Genomic DNA, 20,329 nt, shown 5'->3' with positions numbered 1-20,329 from the left:
ACACATCTATAAATAACTGCTAGCCTTTTTACTTTCTTCCTACTCTGGAAGCTTTTAACAGGTTCCCACCCCACCAGAGACAGGGAACAAAGTCATCGGTTATCCTCTAGAAAGAATTCTATCACATATATTCTGACTTAACCAACATACAGAAATTTCTGCTAAAGCATACCTTCAGACCTGCAATTTTTATCATTTGGTCAAATTGAAGCTAATCTGCCCCAGATACTGATAGCCCGATGCTGATCAGAGTTTTAAAAGAGTTAATTCATTAAGTTGCCCAACTTCTGCTTAACCTGCAAGTAGCATTGCCGCTTACAACTATATTTTAGAACACCAAAAGCTATCAATTACAAGTCACATCACTTCGAGGCACTAAATGGATACACACACACAACTGTTCTCCCCTCACCCAATTGGACAAGTCACTTGACGTTTCTTACTAACGTAGAAAGTCACGGTAGTGGTGTCAATTGTCTGTCAATGGCATCCTAAACCAGAAGGGTCTATTAGATTTGCCAGACAATGCTCCAAGGCATTTGACAATGGAGAAGGTTTGTCAAAGATCCCTCTTGCTACCCAATTAAGCATTTCTCAAGGACAGGGACATGTTTTTCATTAACAACTTACATAAAAGAGGAAGGTGAAATTGTTTACTCACAAACATATAGATAATTCTTCCAACACCACATGGCAGACTTGAACCTGCCACTGAGCAAATGCGCTATTGGTGATTAACCAAGTAGGCTTACAGCTGTAATAGTTGAATATGAAGAGCAGCTTAAGTTACAACACAGCTGTAGGCTGCTTTGTGCCGTAGAGTAGTTAAGCACACTCTGCCCAGAGACCAAGCCTACAGCAAAGCCAAGAGGATCTCCATGTGATAAATTGATCCAAAGAAAGATTTTAATCAATCCTGCATCAAATACCACTTTCCTGAACTCTCAAAAACTGGACTAACATCCAGTTCAACTTCAGTTGGTTCACCAAAGGATCCATTTCTACCTGAAGGACATGCAAACTTTTTCCATCCATGTTCCTGTGACTAACCCATAATTCTAAGTAGAGGACTGGGAGCACAGCCAAATTTCAGTGGCATTTCAGGAGGACTTCAGTAGTCTTAACAGCCAAACCAGATAGCAGTAGTAGTCCATGCCATCTGTATTCTAGTTGAAGTGGAAAAACAACCATTCTGTTGAGACACAGAAGCCAACTGCAGCTGATTGTCTTCTGTGTCTTTGCAGACAAGTTTAACAACCTGAATTTGAACATTCAGATGAAGCAATTCAGGAGCCATTAAGTCCGATTAGGTCACCATACTTTTTTTTTCATCACACTCATCTTTTCACATTGAGGCCATGCAACAACACATAGTCATTATCCTCAATGGCCTGCCTTTACAACCTTACTTCCTGAAGTGTTAAGTTGAAGCAGAAGTCGTTTTACGATAAATTACCTGGCCCACCTATCTTGACTCAGATCTGTGATGCTTTAGTATGCTCATAAGGACCATAAGCAGAAAAGAGAGATGGTGATATAATGGTAACTGCCAGAGTAAAGAGGAGACAAGGATTTTTCACAGACCCACCCAGATACCACCTGCCTGAAGGAGGGCTGGCATACTGAACTCTAACAGGATCTGCTGAACACGTACGGTTCTATGAACACATCTAGAAATGTATTAAAACCCTCCTGCTGGCCACAAAGCCCTGGCTCCCAGAAAAACATTTTTACTATCTTCCCTTGTCTATCTACCTAGAAGATCAGAATTGAGATGTTCAGTTTTCTGCAATTAAAGTAAACAGGTTGGACATGAATCCCCACAGAAAGGACTCCTTTCCCTTTATTTTGGTATGAAGTGCAGAGCTTCTTCTCAGTCTTTTATTGGTAGCAGGAGGAAGCTCTGAATGTGAATTTAAGTTCAGTAAGAATAACTGAACCTCCAAACTTATTGGTTGCAAAGTGCTTCTGAGAGTAATGAGGAAAGTGAAACAAGATCAGTGCCACTTGCTACATGATGGCTAAAATTTTTTATCAGCAGACTGGAAAGGTGTCTGCCTCCTTGCGCTAGTTTTGGCTGAGAAGGGGTTAATTCTCCTCACTGTGGGGGTCAGCTACCTTTCTAGGTTCCCGCGCTCTGCCGCGTGGTGGGGGGGGGGGGGGGGGGCTGGGAGGGGCAGGGCCATGGTGGGGACGGCTGACCCCGACTGGCCAATGGCAGGTTCATTCCATACCATGTGACACCATGACCAATATATTGAGGGGGGGGGCAGTGGCAGCGTGGAGGCGGTGCGGCGTCGGGTCGGCGAGCGGCTGCGGCGTGTGAGGTTTGTTCCGGCGGTTCGTTCCCCCTCTCCCCTCCCTTCCCCGGGGCTTTGCGCCTCTCGTTGTTCTCCTTTACATTGCATTTCTACTGTTGTTTCTTTTAATTATTAAACTGTTCTTATCCCAACCCACGAGCGTTACCCTTCTGATTCTCTCCCCCATCTACCGGTGGGGAGTGAGCGAGCGACTGTGTGGGGCTGAGCTGCCGCTAAACCACAACAGTCTTTTTGGCGCCCAACGTGGGGCTCAAGGGTTGGAGATAACAACAGCTGCTGGTCACAGCACCATGTTGTCCTTTTTACAGTTGGTGTTAAAGATCGGTGTTGGTTTGTTGAGTCTGCTGTGTTCTGCTGTGATTACTAATGTTTTGCCTACAAGATTTGTTATACAAACACTCGTTTTCAGCTTTATCTGGTATTTGGGGTTTTTGCTGAAACAGTTACTGTACTTCGGATACCACCTTGTTGAGGCAATTAGCAATTATACCTCCTCCTCTGAGAGATTTTATATGGAGGAAATACAGAATAGTACCTTTGCAACTTTGTTCTATGATGTCTGTGCCTTTGTTACAACAACGTTTTTGTATCTTGAACATCCTTGGGTGGTTAAGGTGCGCTTATTGTTAGTTTTTGGGCATGTTGTTTTGGTTTTGACTAAGCAACTTAAGAATATCACCCAGAAATCTGCCCCGAGGCTTGATAGTTACGAGTGGCAGGGCATGTGGGATAGCATGGGCAAATACCTAGGGCAGTGGGCACCCCCAGTGTTTTGGAGTTTCACCCCCGAACAAGTGCAGAATCCTAAAATACTAGTAGAATATTTGGAGAAAGTATGTTGTTACGCTGGGAACTCCAGAGAGACACAGATAACTGCAAAATGCTGGGGTCTGGCCCATGCATACCGAGCCCTGCTCAACAGTATTCAGTGCCCCCAGGGGGAAGAGAATGTCTCTGGATTGAAATGCAAAGTGACTGGCACTGTAGACAATCCAGCCCTGACGACAGGCACTGCAGCCACTCAAACCCCCACAACAAGTACCGGAGCTAGCTCAGAAAATAAACCCGTACCAGTATCAGTTGCCCCCATACACAAGACGAAATATTGGAAGCAGACATCAACTCGTTTAGAACGGGATGATGAAGAACCAGGGCCATCGCGGGGAGAGGAGGGAGAAGCAGTAAATGAAATAGAGACTACCCGATCCCTGTCCTTAAGCGAGTTGCGAGATATGCGAAAAGATTATAGCCATCGTTCAGGTGAGCACATTGCCACCTGGCTGCTCCGATGCTGGGATAATGGGGCCAGTAGCCTGGAACTAGAGGGAAAAGAAGCCAAACAATTGGGATCCCTTTCTGGGGAAGGGGGCGTTGACAAAGCAATTGGAAAAAAACCACAAGCCCTCAGCCTCTGGAGGCGACTCCTGTCTGGAGTGAAGGAAAGGTATCCCTTTAAAGAAGATGTTACATATCGCCCAGGAAAATGGACAACTATGGAGAAAGGCATCCAGTATCTAAGGGAATTAGCTGTGTTTGAGGTGATTTATGGTGACCTGGACGATCAACGGTCATCCAAAGATCCAGATGAAGCTGAGTGCACACGACCCATGTGGCGGAAGTTTGTACGGAGCGCACCATCTTCGCATGCAAACTCATTGGCAGTGATGTCCTGGAAAGATGACGAGACACCAACGGTGGCAGAGGTGATAGATAGACTCCGGGATTACGACACAAATCTCTCTTCCTCACTAGTCTCTGCTGTGGAGAAACTATCCCAAGAGGTCCAGCAACTCAGAGAAGATCTGTCTTACTCCCCACCTCGACAGAGCAGTGTCTCAGCTGTTAGGAATAAGCGTCCTTTGGCTCAAAGAAGGGGATACACACCACGGGCCACCCTATGGTTCTACCTGCGTGACCACGGAGAGGACATGATGAGGTGGGATGGCAAGCCTACTTCGACCCTACAGGCACGAGTACATGAACTGCAAGGAAGAACAGTCACTCAGGGAGGCTCTTCCAGGAAAGCTGCTGCTCCAGTTTCCAGCGAGCAAGTCCCCAGACAGAGGAGTAGAAGCGCAGATTTTATTTCTAAGTGTAATAGAGGGACTCCTGATTCACATTTACAGGAAGTGAGTTGTGACTGCCATGATCAGGACTAGAGGGGCCCTGCCTCCAGCCGGGTGGAGGAAAGGGATAACCGGGCTTACTGGACTGTGTGGATCCGATGGCCTGGCACGTCCGACCCACAGGAGTATAAAGCTTTAGTGGACACCGGCGCACAGTGCACCTTAATGCCATCAAACTATATAGGGGCAGAACCCATCAGCATTGCTGGAGTGACAGGGGGATCCCAAGAGCTAACTGTATTGGAGGCCAAAGTGAGCCTAACTGGCAATGAGTGGCAGAATCACCCCACTGTGACTGGCCCAGAGGCTCTGTGCATCCTTGGCATAGACTACCTCAGGACAGGGTATTTCAAGGACCCAAAAGGTTACAAGTGGGCTTTTGGTGTAGCTGCCTTGGAGACGGAGGAAACTGAACAGCTGTCTACCTTGCCTGGTCTCTCAAAGGACCCTTCTGTTGTGGGGTTGCTGAAGGTCAAAGAACAACAGGTGCCAATCGCCACCACAACAGTGCACCGGCGGCAATATCGCACCAACAGAGACTCTCTGATCCCCATCCATAAACTCATTCACCAACTGAGGAGCCAAGGAGTCATCAGTAAGACCCACTCACCCTTTAACAGTCCCATATGGCCAGCGCAGAATTCTAATGGAGAGTGGAGGCTAACAGTAGACTATTGTGGTCTGAATGAAGTCACTCCACCGTTGAGTGCTGTTGTGCCAGACATGCTAGAACTTCAATACGAACTGGAGTCAAAGGCGGCCAAGGGGTATGCCACAATTGATATTGCTAATGCATTCTTCTCAATCCCTCTGGCAGCAGAGTGCAGGCCACAGTTTGCTTTCACATGGAGGGGTGTCCAGTACACCTGGAATCGACTGTCCCAGGGGTGGAAACACAGTCCTACCATTTGCCATGGACTGATTCAGACTGTACTGGAACAGGGAGAAGCTCCAGAACACCTTCAATACATTGATGACATCATTATGTGGGGCAACACAGCGGAAGAAGTTTTTGAGAAAGGGAAGAAAATAGTCCAAGTCCTTCTGAAAGCTGGTTTTGCCATAAAACAAAGTAAGGTGAAGGGACCTGCACGAGAAATTCAGTTCTTAGGAATCAAATGTCAAGATGGTCGTTGTCAGATTCCAATGGATGTGATCAACAAAATAGCAGCCATGTCTCCACCAACTAGCAAAAAGGAAACACAAGCTTTCTTGGGCGTTGTGGGTTTTTGGAGAATGCATATTCCAAATTACAGTCTGATCGTAAGCCCTCTCTACCAAGTGACCCGGAAAAAGAATGATTTCAAATGGGGCCCTGAGCAACGACAAGCCTTTGAACAGATTAAACGAGAAATAGTTCATGCAGTAGCTCTTGGGTCAGTCTGGGCAGGACAAGATGTAAAAAATGTGCTCTACACTGCAGCCGGGGAGAATGGCCCTACCTAGAGCCTCTGGCAGAAAGCACATGGGGAGACCCGGGGTCGACCCCTAGGGTTTTGGAGTCGGGGATACAGAGGGTCCGAAGCACCCTATACTCCAACTGAAAAAGAGATATTGGCAGCATATGAAGGGGTTCGAGCTGCTTCAGAAGTGGTTGGTACTGAAGCACAGTTGCTCCTGGCACCCCGACTGCCAGTGCTGGGCTGGATGTTCAAAGGAAACATCCCCTCTACACACCATGCAACTGATGCTACGTGGAGTAAATGGGTTGCACTGATCACCCAGCGGGCTTGAGTAGGAAACCCCAGTCGCCCAGGAATCTTGGAAGTGATTATGGACTGGCCAGAAGGCAAACACTTTGGAATATCACCAGAGAAGGCGGTGACACATGCTGAAGAAGCCCCACTGTATAACAAACTGCCAGAAGATGAGAAGCAGTATGCCCTGTTCACTGATGGGTCCTGTCACCTTGTGGGAAAGTACCGGAGGTGGAAGACTGCTGTATGGAGTCCTACACGACAAGTAGCAGAAACTGCTGAAGGAGAAGGTAAATCGAGCCAGTTTGCAGAGGTAAAGGCCATCCAGCTGGCCTTAGACATTGCTGAACGGGAAAAGTGGCCAGTGCTCTATCTCTATACTGACTCCTGGATGGTGGCAAATGCCTTGTGGGGCTGGCTGCAGCAGTGGAAGCAAAGCAACTGGCAGCGCAGAGGCAAACCCATCTGGGCTGCCACATTGTGGCAAGATATTGCTGCCTGGGTAGAGAAACTGGTTGTAAAGGTACGACATGTGGATGCTCACGTCCCCAAGAGTCGGGCCACTGAAGAACATCGAAACAACCAGCAGGTAGATCAGGCTGCCAATATTGAAGTGGCTGAGGTGGATCTGGACTGGCAGCATAAGGGGGAACTATTTCTAGCTCGGTGGGCCCATGACACCTCAGGCCATCAAGGGAGAGATGCAACATACAGGTGGGCTCGTGATCGAGGGGTCGACTTGACCATGGATATTATTGCACAGGTTATCCACGAATGTGACACATGCGCTGCAATCAAGCAAGCGAAGCGGGTAAAGCCTCTGTGGTATGGGGGACGATGGCTGAAATATAAATATGGGGAGGCCTGGCAAATTGACTATATCACACTCCCACAGACCCGCCAAGGCAAGCGCCATGTGCTTACAATGGTAGAAACAACGACTGGCTGGCTGGAAACATATCCTGTCCCCCACGCCACTGCCAGGAACACTATCCTGGGTCTTGAGAAACAAGTCCTGTGGCGACATGGCACCCCAGAGAGAATTGAGTCAGACAACGGGACTCATTTCCGAAATAGCCTCATAGACACCTGGGCCAAAGAGCACGGCATTGAGTGGGTGTATCACATCCCCTATCACGCACCAGCCTCTGGGAAAATTGAACGGTACAATGGACTGTTAAAAACTGCGCTAAGAGCAGTGGGGGGTGGAACATTCAAGCACTGGGATACACATTTAGCAAAAGCCACGTGGTTAGTCAACACGAGGGGATCTGCCAACCGAGCTGGCCCTGCCCAGTCAGAAATCCTACATACTGTGGAAGGGGATAGAGTCCCTGTAGTGCACACAAAAAGTATGCTGGGCAAAACAGTCTGGATTCTTCCTGCCTCTGGCAAAGGCAAACCCATTCGTGGGATTGCTTTTGCTCGAGGACCTGGGTGCACTTGGTGGGTGATGCGGGAGGATGGAGAAATCCGATGTGTGCCTCAAGGGGATTTGATTTTGGGTGAAAACAGTCAATGAACTGAATGGCACAATGTGAACTGCTATATAATACTGTGTGTCACCTCTGTGTTGTATTGATGATATCAGAGTACGAGCCTCCCAACCCATGGAAGATCAACTATGAAACAAGCCGTGCAGCAGTGATGGAACGATGACTGACTCGGTATGCAGCAACCCAACGCCACACACCATCTCTCCCACCCGGAAAGACTGATACAACAGATGGAGCCCAGAGTCATGGACTGGGTGAACTCAATGGACATTTTAATGGACATTTTACAGGGAAGGTCCATGAACTAAGGGAATGATGTCTGTGTATTATGTTAAAGGATGGGAAGGGGAGGGGACGTGGTTGGTACGGTTGTATTGCATCATATGGGACCTGGGTATGGTGTAAATGGTATGGAATAAGGGGTGGAGAATGTGCTGGTTTTGGCTGAGAAGGGGTTAATTCTCCTCACTGTGGGGGTCGGCTACCTTTCCAGCTTCCCGCGCTCTGCCGCGTGGTGGGGGGGGGGGGGGGGGGCTGGGAGGGGCAGGGCCATGGTGGGGACAGCTGACCCCGACTGGCCAATGGCAGGTTCATTCCATACCATGTGACACCATGACCAATATATTGAGGGGGGGGCAGTGGCAGCGCGGAGGCGGCGCGGCGTCGGGTCGGTGAGCGGCTGCGGCGCGTGAGGTTTGTTCCGGCGGTTCGTTCCCCCTCTCCCCTCCCTTCCCCCCTCCCCTGGGGCTTTGCGCCTCTCGTTGTTCTCCTTTACATTGCATTTCTACTGTTGTTTCTTTTAATTATTAAACTGTTCTTATCCCAACCCACGAGCGTTACCCTTCTGATTCTCTCCCCCATCTACCGGTGGGGAGTGAGCGAGCGACTGTGTGGGGCTGAGCTGCCGCTAAACCACAACACTCCTCTTAGTAATAATGAGGACCTTGATGTACTGAGAAGAGGTGGTTGCTGAAATAGCACAAGATGGCTCTTCCCTTCATCTTTACCTTGAGTAAAAGCTCTACAGAGAGAAGGGCTTTGGAACCACAGCCCAGCAAGTCATGAGGTTTATAACAGGACTAAGAACAGCAAAGCCACAGGTACCAAGGGCATGACCATGACCAGAAGCAGTCAGGTGCTTTGCTCACTACAGAGTAAACCTGAAAGGGTAAGAATTAAAAAAAAAAAAAATCCTCCGTTCCAAGCACACCCAGACCAGGTTGGGACAGTTCTTGAAGCTAGTGGTACCTAGTGGTACCAGGGAACATTACGCTACCAACCTAGATGTGGCAGTCTTCACTTCTGGAGTAAAGAGCACTAAGTGGTCTTTCAGAACACAGATCCCAGACACTGACCACAGCCTTAGGTCTGGTTTGGCATCCTAAGTTTATTAATCTTCTTCAGAGTGCTTTCCTCTCCAAATAACACATGACTCAGCAGCCTAGCCTCAAAAGAGAGCACGAGGAAAATAGAATGAGCACTCATTCCAGTGCTCAGTCACCTCACAACAGAACGTTTTTTCTTCTGTTCAGAGGGAAGCTTATGTGTTTCAGTTTGTGTCCATTGACTCTTGTTCTGTCATGGGACACCACTGAAGAGAGCCTGACCCGGTCTTCTCTATAACCTACCTTTGTACATATTGATGACATCCCCCGAGCCTTCTCTTTTACAGGCTGAACAGTCCCGGCTCTATCAGCTTCTCCTCACGTGCTGAGATGCTCCTGTCCCTTAGTCACCTTAGTGACCCTTCACTGGACTCACTTCAGTAGCTCCATCTCTCTCTCTTTTACTGGGGAGGCCAGATACGGACACAGTATTCCAGCTGTGGCCTAACCAGTGCTGATCAGAGGGGAAGGATCACCTTCCTTGACATGCCGGCAACACTCCTCCCAGTGTACCATTAGCCTTCTTTGCTGCAAGGGCACATTATGATTCATGTTCAACCTGGTGGCCACTGTGAACCCCAGGGCCCTTTCTGCAAAGCTGCTCTCCAAACAGTTGGTTCCCAGCATGTCCTGGTGCATGGGGTTATTCCTCCTCAGGGGGCAGGACGCTGCATTTCTTCTTCTGAACTTCATGAGGTTCCTGTCAGACCATTCCCTCAGCCTGTCCACATCCCTCTGGATGGCAGCACAACCCGCTGGTGTTATCAGTCATTTCTCCCAGCTTTGTGCCACCTGCAAACTTGCTGAGGATACACTCTGCCCCATCATCTAGATCATTAATCACAGGATCACAGAATGGCAGGGGTTGGAAGGGTCCTCTGGAGATCATCTTGTCCAACTCTCCTGGTTGAGCAGGTACACCTAGAGCAGGGGGCACAGGACTGCGTCCAGGCAGGTTTTTAATGTCTCCAGGGAAGGAGACTCCACAACCTCTCTGGGCAGCCTGTTCCACTGCTCTGTCACCCTCACAGTAAGGAAGTTTTTCCTCATATTCAGGTGGAACTTCCTGCGTTCCACCTTGCACCCATTACCGCTTGTCCTGTCATTGGGCACTATTGAAAAGAGTCTGGCCCCATCATCTTGACGCCTACCCTTTAGATATTTATAAGTATTGACAAGATCCCCCCTCAGTCTTCTCTTCTTCAGGCTGAACATACCCAAGTCTCCCAGTCTTTCCTCATAAGGGAGATGCTCCAGTCCCCTGATCTTCTTCATAGCTCTCCGCTGGACTTGCTCAAGCAGTTCCACATCCTTCTTAACTGGGGGCCCAAAACTGGACGCAGTACTCCAGATGTGGTCTCACTAGGGCTGAGTAGAGGGAGGGAATAACCTCCCTTGACCAGCTGCTGGTCCCACTCCTTTTAATGCATCCCAGGATACCATTGGCCTTCTTGGCCACAAGGGCACATTGTTGGCTCATGGTCACCTTGTTGTCCATCAGCACTCCAAGGTCCTTCTCAACAGAGCCGCTTTCCAGCAGGTCAGCCCCCAGCCTGTACTGGTGCATGGGGTTGTTCCTCCCCAGGTGCAGGACCTTGCACTTGCATTTGTTGAATTTCATGAGGTTCCTGTTGGCCCAGCTCTCCAGCCTGTCAGGTCTCGTTGGATGGCAGCACAGCCTTCTGGTGTATCAGCCACTCCTCCCAGCTTGGTATCATCTTTGAACTTGCTGAGGTTACACTCTATCCCTTCATCCAGGTCACTGATGAATATATTGAACATTCATGATGATGCTGAAGCCAGTATTGAGCCTCGGGCTACACAGCTAGTTTCTGGCTTCCAACCAGACTTTGTGTCACCAACTGCCACCCTCTGGGCCTGGTCGTTCAGTTAGTTTTCAGTCCACCTCCCTGTCTGCTCTTCCACCTTATAATTCATCAGCTTCTCTGTGAGGATCTAACAGAGGGCAGTGTCCAAAATCCGACCAAAGTCAAGGTGGACAGTATCCACTGCTCTCCCCTCATCTACTAAGCCAGTCACTTTATTGTAGAAGGCAATCAGGTTGGTCAAGCACGACTTCTCCTTGGTAATTGCATGCTGACTACTCCTGATGACTTCCTTGTTCTCCACGTGCCAGAGAAAATGATTTCCAGAATTAGTTATTCCATCACCTTCCCAGGCTTTGAGGTGAGGCTGACCAGCCTGCAGTTCCCTGGGTTCTCCTTCTTGCCCTTCTTGAAGACAGGAGTGACGTTTGCTTTCCTCCACCCCTCAGGCACTTCTCCCAGTCGCCAGTCATTGAAATATTGAGAGTGGCCTCACAGTGACATCAAACAGCTCCCTCAGCACTCACAGGTGAACCCCATCAGGGCCCATAGACTTGTGCATGTGCTGTTTGCTTAAGTATTCCTTACCTTCATCTCTTCTACCAAGGTTATGTCGTCTTTATTCCAGACTCTCCCCCAGGTCTCCAGTGTCTAGGATTTCTGAAAACCAGTCTGGATGGTAAAGACCAACGTGAAGAAGGCACTGAGTATCTCAAGCCTCTTCCGTGTCCTGTGTCACTAGGTTCTCTGCCTCATTCAGCAGCAGGCCCACATTTTCCCTTGTATTTACAGTCCTTCTTGTTGCCTTTATCATACCTCCCCAATTCAATTCCAACTGGGCTTTGGCTTTCCTTACCCCATCTCTGCATGTGCAGATCGTGTCTCTGTATTCCTTTCAGGTTACTTACCCCTGCTTTCACCTTCTGTATATTTCCTTACTATGTATGGTTTCTGCCATGAGCTCCTTGTCCATCCCTGCAGGACTCCTGGCATTTTTTCCCAACTTCCAGCTCTTTGGGATGGACTGCTCTTGATCTTGGAGGAGGTGATCCTTGAATATTAAACAGCTTTCTTTTGAGCCCCTCTCCCCTTCAGGGCCTTATCCCATGAGACTCTACCAAGCAGATCCCTGAAGAGGCTGAAGTCCACTTTCCTGAAGTGCAACATTATGATCTTGCCTTTGCCATGCTCTGTCCTCTCAGGATCTTGAACTCTACTATCTCATGGTCACTGTAGCCTTCAACGTTCACATGCCCAGTGAGTGCCTTCTCAATTGTGTCTATGAGGTCCAGCAAAGACCCTCTGCTCATTGGCTCCTCTATCACTTGGGTCACAAATTTGTCATTGATGATCCCTAGGAACATCCTGGATGCTTATGCCCTGTCATGTTGTCTCTCCAGCACACACTGAGGTGGCTGAAGTACCCCATGAGGACGAGGACCTGCAAATGTGAGTCTGTTTCTAGCTTTCTAGCTGTCTGCAGATGGCCTCATGCACTTGTTCTTCCTGGTCAGGCAGTCTATAGCAGACATCAACTACAACATCACCCATACTGCCCTTTAATCCTTACCTATAAGCTCTGAGCTGGCTCCTCATCCATCCTTAGGTGAGCTCCCTCACGTTAAAAAAAACCAAACCCCTGTTCTCTCCCATCCTTTCTAAAGAGACAGCATCCCACCACATCTCTGTGATCCCAGGTATGTGAATGTGTCCAGAGGACGGCAACAAGCTGGTGACAGGGCTGGAAGGCATGTCCTGTGAGGAGCAGCTGAGGACTCTGGGTTTCTCTCATTTGGAGAAAAGGAGGCTGAGGGGCGACCTCATTGCTCTCTGCGGCTTCCTGACGAGGCGACATGGAGAGGGAGGTTCTGGTCTCTTCTTCCTGGTATCCAGGACAGGATGAATGGGCATAGTTCAAAGCTGCACCAGCAGAGGTTTAGACTGGACATTAGGAAGCATTTATTTACTGAGAAGGTGGTCATACCCTGGAACAGGCTTCCTAGAGAGGTGGTTGATGCCCCAAGCCTGTCAGTGTTTGAGAGGCCTTTGGGCAATGCCCTTAATAACGTGCTTTAACTTTTGGTCAGCACTGAAGTGGTCAGGCAGCTGGACTACATGATCGTTGTAGGTCCCTTCCAGGTGAAATATTTTAGTCTATTCTATTAATATGTGGACTATCACTCCTGGATTAAAGATTGACTTTCTTACTAAAATTTATGTTTTGTTCTGCTATATTTGTTATCACATAGCTGTATGTTAGCACTATGCTAAGTAAACAATAACACAACTCTGCCAACCAGCCAAAAGCATCTGCCCATACCAAAACCTATGGTCATTGAAATTTATCATTGATTAATCTCTACTGAAAACAGTGAATAATCTAGTTGAGACAGTACTTAATTGTTATGTGTTTAAGTAATGCATTAAAACACCCTTGACGGTATTTATCCTTTGACATTTTTATTTACTTCATCAGCACTAGTGTAATAGCAAAAATAACTTATGCGCAGTATGCTTAAACCTACATGAAATGCTTTCCTACCTCCAGGCATAATCTGACCAACATCCTGTACAGTTAACACGGACAACTTCTCTTCTGTATCCACTCTTATCACACCAAAACTCAGACAATTCATAGATAACACTGCTTTTCCTGGAGGAGGCCCACCCAGTTCTGGAGGTCTGAAAAACAGAAAGTCAAATCAGATGTGAATCAACAGACCAATAGCAATATGGTCATCAAAAACACTGTGCAAGTCTCTCAGGCCCATTAAGGTTAAGAGAAATAATGGTCTCTCATTTTAAATAAACAAGAGTTCAAGACTGGTAATATATTTTAACTAGATGAAAAAAGAGCCAGAACAAAACTTCACATAGCTTCCGCTCTGTTAGAAGAGAGGATTTAGTTCTACGATAGGCAAAAAAGCGTCAAGAATCAGCATTCAAAGGCTAAATTTTCTAAACACCAGGAAAAATTAGTAAGTGTCTGGGGGACTTGGCACTTCTTACTCTGAGGAGAATTGCCTGAGGACCAGCAACTCCATTTTGTGTAACTGTTCAACTTTCAGGATGGAACAGAACAAAAGATTCCAGGTGCTGTTGTAAAACAACAGTTCTTTAAGTAAATTTTTTTAAGTTGGGAAATGTCAGTTCTCCCACCAGGGAAAGTACTCCAAGATTCTCAAACTTTTTTGTTTTGTGTTTTCTTGAAATTAATTTTCTGAAAAAGCATATTTTGATCAAAACCACTGTCAAAAAATTCCAGCATATTCCATCTACACATCTACTCATAATTAAAGTATTTGCTCTTTTTCAGAGCATCCCTTGCTATGTCCAGAAATTAAATGGTATTTTTCAGGCCAGTTACAAATATTTTTTCTTTCTTTAGCCTTCTGCTTACAAGATATTGTTTATAAACAACTACTCGAATATTCAGCATCTTCTTTGTCCCAAATAAGTAACAGTCTTGTTTTTTGGGGCATTTTATAAAGGTCTTCCAGCAACATCAGTGATGATAAGACCTCGCTTTCCCAAGCAGTAAAAAAAACCCAAACCAACAAACAGAACACCACGCAAAAAACCCCCACAAACCAAACCACAAACAAAACAAAAAAACCACCTTATCACTGACTACTTTAAAAAATTATGAAACCTTTTTTTAAAAGTTTTAAAAAAAGTCACCCATCCTTCAGTGAAGGAGATAACCTGTGAGCCTCAGACTTCCTCTGGCCAGGTCTTTGGGCATCTTTATGTGGGTAAGCATCTGTTCTGACTACCACTTTAACACCAGATACACTTCAAGGGTCAAGAAATGCTTCCGTTCACTTCTCAGAAAAGAGAATTACCTGCGAATAGCAACAGTTAATGCCTCTGAAGAACTAGCACAGGGACAGATTACTTCTGGTCTCAAACCCCTGGATTGAAATACGTTCAGGAATGCATCACAGGAAGATATTGACCCTAAAAAGAACAATCATACAATTGGAAACTTTGCCAAGGCCAAGAAAGCTTGAGCGGCAGGATTTCGAAGTCTATGCTTACTCTCAGCTCAGCTATACAAATATGGCTGCATCCGTGCACAAAACCAATATACTTTCAAACAATCTAAAAGACATTCCAGCCTATTATTAGATGTTAGATTTGGAGAGTAAACTCCCAGTGGTTAACAAATAATTCACTGTAAGAAATTCACAACTGCATATTCTCTTTCTCTGGTAGCACTCCTTAATAATTAACATCATGGCAAGTCCTTCAGTGATCAGAGTATTTTGTCACTGATCATAACAGTATCTGTTGGCTTCCTATATAGCTCCTATATGAGTGTTTCTTATAGAGGTCACAGAACCAGACCATTTAGAAATTAACATCAAATACTTTGACCTATCTTCACTTCAGTTCAGTTCAGAACTCTACGAGGCCTTTAGCATTCAGCCCAAAATGCAAGAGGATATCTCATCACCTACAGCTTTGTATTTTACAGTTGTGGAATTGCAGCACATAATGCAAACCACCAAACTCCACTGGTTATACTACATCCTAGGTATAATTTCATGTCAATTCATGTAACAGTACAGCACTGATGAAAAGATGAAGTTAAAGAAATTAATTTGCACAGCTATATATAGCTAAGTGCAAACAAAATGAAAAAGCATTGCCATCGCTAGCATACAGTAGTATTTTACTATAGAATGAATTGCCTAACTTTCTAAGCATCAGCTCCGAAACAGTGCTTACAACAAATATAATCTTAGTAAGACCACTTCAAGCTTTCATCTTCCGCCATCACGACTTGCTGACCTCTCATCATGCAACTCCAAGGAATCTGAAATACTATTGATTTTCTGGTGTACGAGAACAGCAAAATTAAGCAACTAAGATATATTCTTGCCTGTTGCAAAACAAAACAAAAAAACCCGCCGCTGCTTTGTCAAATTACTGTAAACCACCACCAAATGATTGACAGAAAAAGGCAGGAACCTACCGCATACTCTAGTTAATAGTTGTCATGGTTTTGTGTTAAGGCTGTGACTGTTCCCATTTTTATGTCTTTGCACATGACTGAGACAAGCCCTAGAGGCATGTACAGAATCAGACACACTGCAACTCAAAGATTTTATGTCTACATGCAATACATGAGCAACTACTTTGAAACTGGCATTATGATTTACTTGAAATTTAAAAAGCCTCTTTCAAATTACATTACCAACTATTCTTTATATAAAGAATAGATCCTTCAGAACATTTTCTATGAAAGTTTCACTCCAGTGTCCTTGGCAATGAAATACTGCTGCTGTTTTGCTGAAGATGAACTATAGCCAGTGCTGCTGAGCTGTTCCTACAGTGCAGACCCAGAGTTCTGTGATTTACAGTGTGCTTTAGTTCATCTTAGACTCACACACAGAAAATGCATCCATACTCACATGGGTTAGCTCCATCTGCCACTATTAACATTCGTAAAGAGCTCAGACTGACATCTCTCTGATCCCTCTGAGCCAAAAGTGACCAGTGCATATCACGGGATTTTACTACTGCTACACGGGCTGAAAATAAAAAAATAATTATGGTGCATGTGCAGAACAAAATAAGGACCAATTATAAAATTATATAAATATTTTTGTGTATTTACATGAATTTATGAAATAAATTACAAACATAGGAAACAAATACAAATGCCAAACATTAAATTACTGACATGTGTATACTCAATGTCTCCAGACAGACTTGATTACAGAATTTAAACCTTTATTGTAAATTCAAATACTGAGATGAGGAATACAGTTTCCTTAAAGATCTGTCAGAGAAGCCATCAAGATTACTCATCAATGAACCTATCAGTCCATATAATACTGGAGCACCCAATTGCTAAAGCTGTGTCAAAAAAAGTCAGCTGGATAAAACAGCAATGGCCTCAACCCATGCAGGTCTTTTATACAAACAAATTTATTTACATTTTGTTTTGCTTTGGGTTTTTTAATCACCCGAGATGGGTTAAGTAGAAATACTTTAAGGTTACCTTTGTATGAGCAGACTTTCTGTATCCAGGAAAGTGGATTAACCTTCATTAATGCATAGGGAATACTGATGACATGCATCCTGTTCATAACACTCTGAGAAAAAAAAAAATAAAAAGAACTTTAAAGTGTCTCAAATACACTTTTAGTATACAGCATGTACCGATACTTAAAATCATCACAGCTACAGCATGACTCTTACATTTAACTGTTAGAGAAAACTATGTGTATAGTCAGAAAAAACATAAGCTATGCCTGTGCAGTCTGTTACTGAAAAACTAACACATTACCCTGAAAAATACAAATACTGAAATATAAATAGTTTGAGAGAGTTTGACCTCATTCTGATACCAATACTCTACCCCTGAGAGAAGCAACTTGCTACAGGTTTTTTCATTCATTCAAATACTCACTGTTAATACTCCATGCCAAAGGCCAGCATCTCTTTTGAAATCCAAGACATTTGTTAGTGTTTCAGCTGAAAGTGAAGGAAAAACTATTAGAATTTTTATGAGAACTCAAAATATTTGTTAAAGTAACTATGAAACTTCCAACACCAGCCTGTCTGCATGGCACACCAGTCTGCACTGTTAGAGCAGCTACAGCTGTAATCAGCAGCATTCAAAGCTCTTCAAAGAGATCCAAGCTAGCATAATGGTCTCTAGAATCAGTCTAAGAAAGTTCCCTCAATTTCTGCTGGCAGGGCTCCTCTAATTCTGCTTGTGGGCATTTCCAACTGGCCCTCTTACGATTTCATAAAGTGGCCAGTGCATTCAAAAGGCATCAGGGAGAACAGAACAGATTCGTAGCGAAGTTGTTTTCAAGAGGATGAAAAATCAATATAACTCTTACCACCAACTAACAAATTTATGAAGATTGAAAAATCCAAACCCTTGAATAAAATCAATACAGAACATAGGTTAAAAAAAATTTAATACACATGGATTATGATTTCACAAGTGGCTTCTTACTTTCCTTCACATATCACATTGATTATAAATGAGGACATTTGTCTTTCCCTTTACAATGAAAGCTACCAAGTTCTTTTAAAACTACTAAACATGATTTTGCAACATAAATTGTCTGAATATTCAAAGCTATGAGTATCATTTCGAAGTTGGACCTATCTAACTTACTGTCGTGGTTGAGCCCCAGTCAGCAACTAAACACCACGCAGCTGCTCGCTCACTCCCCCCACCCCTGTGGGATGGGGGAGAGAATCGGAAGAGCAAAAGCAAAAATACTTGTGGGTTGAGATAACAGTTTAATAATTAAAATAAAATAATAATTATTATAATAACTATTATTATAATAATGATTATTATGATAATGATTATTATAATAATGATGATTATTATAATAATAACAAAGGAAAAGGGAAAAAATAAAACCCACAAATGATACAACCGCTCACCACCTGCTGACTGATGCTGCCCATCCCTGAGCCGTGATTGCTGTCTGCCTTCCCCAGCCAGCTCCTCCCAGTTAACATACTGGGCATGATGTTACATGATATGGAATATCCCTTTGGCCAGTTTGAATCCACTCTCTTAGCTGTGCCCCCTCACCTCCTGGCTTCTTGTACACCCGGCAGAGCATGGGAAGCTAGAAGAGTCCTTGACTAGTACAAGAACTACCCAGCAGCAACCAAAACATCTGTGTGTTATCAACATTGTTTTCATACTAAGTCCAAAGCACAGCACTGTGCCAGCTGCCGTGACGAAAATGAACTCCATCCCAGCTAAAACTCTGACAGTATCCACCCCTTATTCCATACCATTTACATCATGCTCAGGTCCCATACTATCCAATACAACTTCAATAACCCCTACCTGCCTTCTCATCCTTTAATAAAATATACTGATTTCATTTATCATTCCCCTAGTCTACAGACCACCCCTGTAAAATGTCCATTTAGTCCATGACTTTGGGTTCCATCTATTGTACGAGTCTTTCAGGGCTGGAGAGATGTTATGTGTGGTGTTGGATTGTTGCATGCTGAAGTCAGTCCTTCTTTCATCACCACTGCACTGTTAGTCCTTGTTCTATCACTGCTGCACTTTGCTTGGTTCGATGAAAGTTCATTTCTTTTATTAATTTGGGAGATTCCCACAATGATACCATTGATATGGCATATAGCAACTATAGTAGTTATGACATACAACATTATATAGCAACTAACAGCATATGCCATTCAGTCATTGGTTGTTTTCACCCAAAATCAAACCCCCTTGAGGCACACATTGGACTCCTCCATCCTCCCACATCACCCACCAAGTGCACCTAGATCATCGAGCAAACACAATCCCACGAATGGGTTTGCCTTTGCCCGAGGCAGGAAGAACCCAGACTGTTTTCCCCAGCATATTTTTTACACGCACTACAGGGGCTTTATCCCCGTCCACAGTACATAAGGGTATGACTGGGTAGGGCCAGCTCAACTGGCAGGTTTGTGGGAGTGTAATATAGTCAATTTGCCAAGCCTGCCCGTACTTATATTTCAGCCATCGTCCCCCATACTGCAGAGACTTTACCCACTTTGCTTGCTTGATTGCAGCGCATGTTTCACATTCATGGATGACCTATGCAAGACTGTCCATGGTCAAGTCCACCCCTCGATCACGAGCCCACCTGTATGTCGCACCTCTCCCTTGATGGCCTGAGGTGTCATGGGCCCACAGAGCTAGAAATATTTCACCCTTATGTTGCCAGTCCAGATCCACCTCAGCCACTTCAATCTTGGCAACCTGATCCACCTGCTGGTTGTTTCGATGTTCTTCAGTGGCCCAACTCTTGGGGATGTGAGCATCCACATGACATACCTTTACAACCAGGTTCTCTACCCAGGCAGCAAAATCTTGCCACAATGTGGCAGCCCAGATGGGCTTGCCTCTGCGCCGCCAGTTACTCTGCTTCCATTGCTGTAACGAACCCCACAGGGCATCTGCCCCACGGTCCATGATCACTTCCAAGATTCCTGGGCGACTGGGGTTTCCTACTCGAGCCCGCTGGGTGATCAGTGCAACACATTTACTCCACGTAGCATCAGTCGCATGGTGTGTAGAGGGGATGTTTCCTTTGAACATCCAGCCCAGCACCGGCAGTCGGGGTGCCAGGAGCAACTGTGCTTCAGTACCAACCACTTCTGAAGCAGCTCGAACCCCTTCATATGCTGCCAGTATCTCTTTTTCAGTTGGAGTATAGGGTGCTTCGGACCCTCTGCATCCCCGACTCCAAAACCCTAGGGGTCGACCTTGGGTTTCCCCATGTGCTTTCTGCCAGAGGCTCTAGGTAGGGCCATTCTCCCCAGCTGTGGTGTAGAGCACATTTTTTACATCTTGTCCTGCCCAGACTGGCCCAAGAGCTACTGCATGGACTATTTCCTGTTTAATTTTTTGAAACGCTTGTTGTTGCTCAGGGCCCCATTTGAAATCATTCTTTTTCCGGGTCACTTGATAGAGAGGGCT

At 45.5% G+C, this 20,329-nt stretch overlaps 1 protein-coding gene across 10 annotated transcripts in view; it reads right to left on the bottom strand.

Annotated features, from left to right (window-relative positions):
• The window catches only part of DIP2A (disco interacting protein 2 homolog A), a 137,740-nt gene that overhangs the window by 35,048 nt on the left and 82,363 nt on the right, over positions 1–20,329 (bottom strand). For all 10 annotated transcript variants that reach the window (XM_075094244.1, XM_075094248.1, XM_075094245.1 and 7 more), the window contains 5 exons: positions 17,276–17,340; positions 16,865–16,958; positions 16,272–16,391; positions 14,697–14,811; positions 13,394–13,533 (listed from right to left, as the gene is read on the bottom strand). In XM_075094244.1, coding sequence (XP_074950345.1) covers positions 13,394–13,533; positions 14,697–14,811; positions 16,272–16,391; positions 16,865–16,958; positions 17,276–17,340 — 534 coding nt within the window. The remainder of the gene's footprint in view (positions 1–13,393; positions 13,534–14,696; positions 14,812–16,271; positions 16,392–16,864; positions 16,959–17,275; positions 17,341–20,329) is intronic.

Source organism: Phalacrocorax aristotelis, chromosome 5 (assembly GCF_949628215.1).
Source record: "Phalacrocorax aristotelis chromosome 5, bGulAri2.1, whole genome shotgun sequence".
Lineage (NCBI taxonomy): Eukaryota > Metazoa > Chordata > Aves > Suliformes > Phalacrocoracidae > Phalacrocorax > Phalacrocorax aristotelis.
Note: the sequence above shows the minus strand (reverse complement) of the source record. Positions and strands in the feature narration are given on the sequence as shown.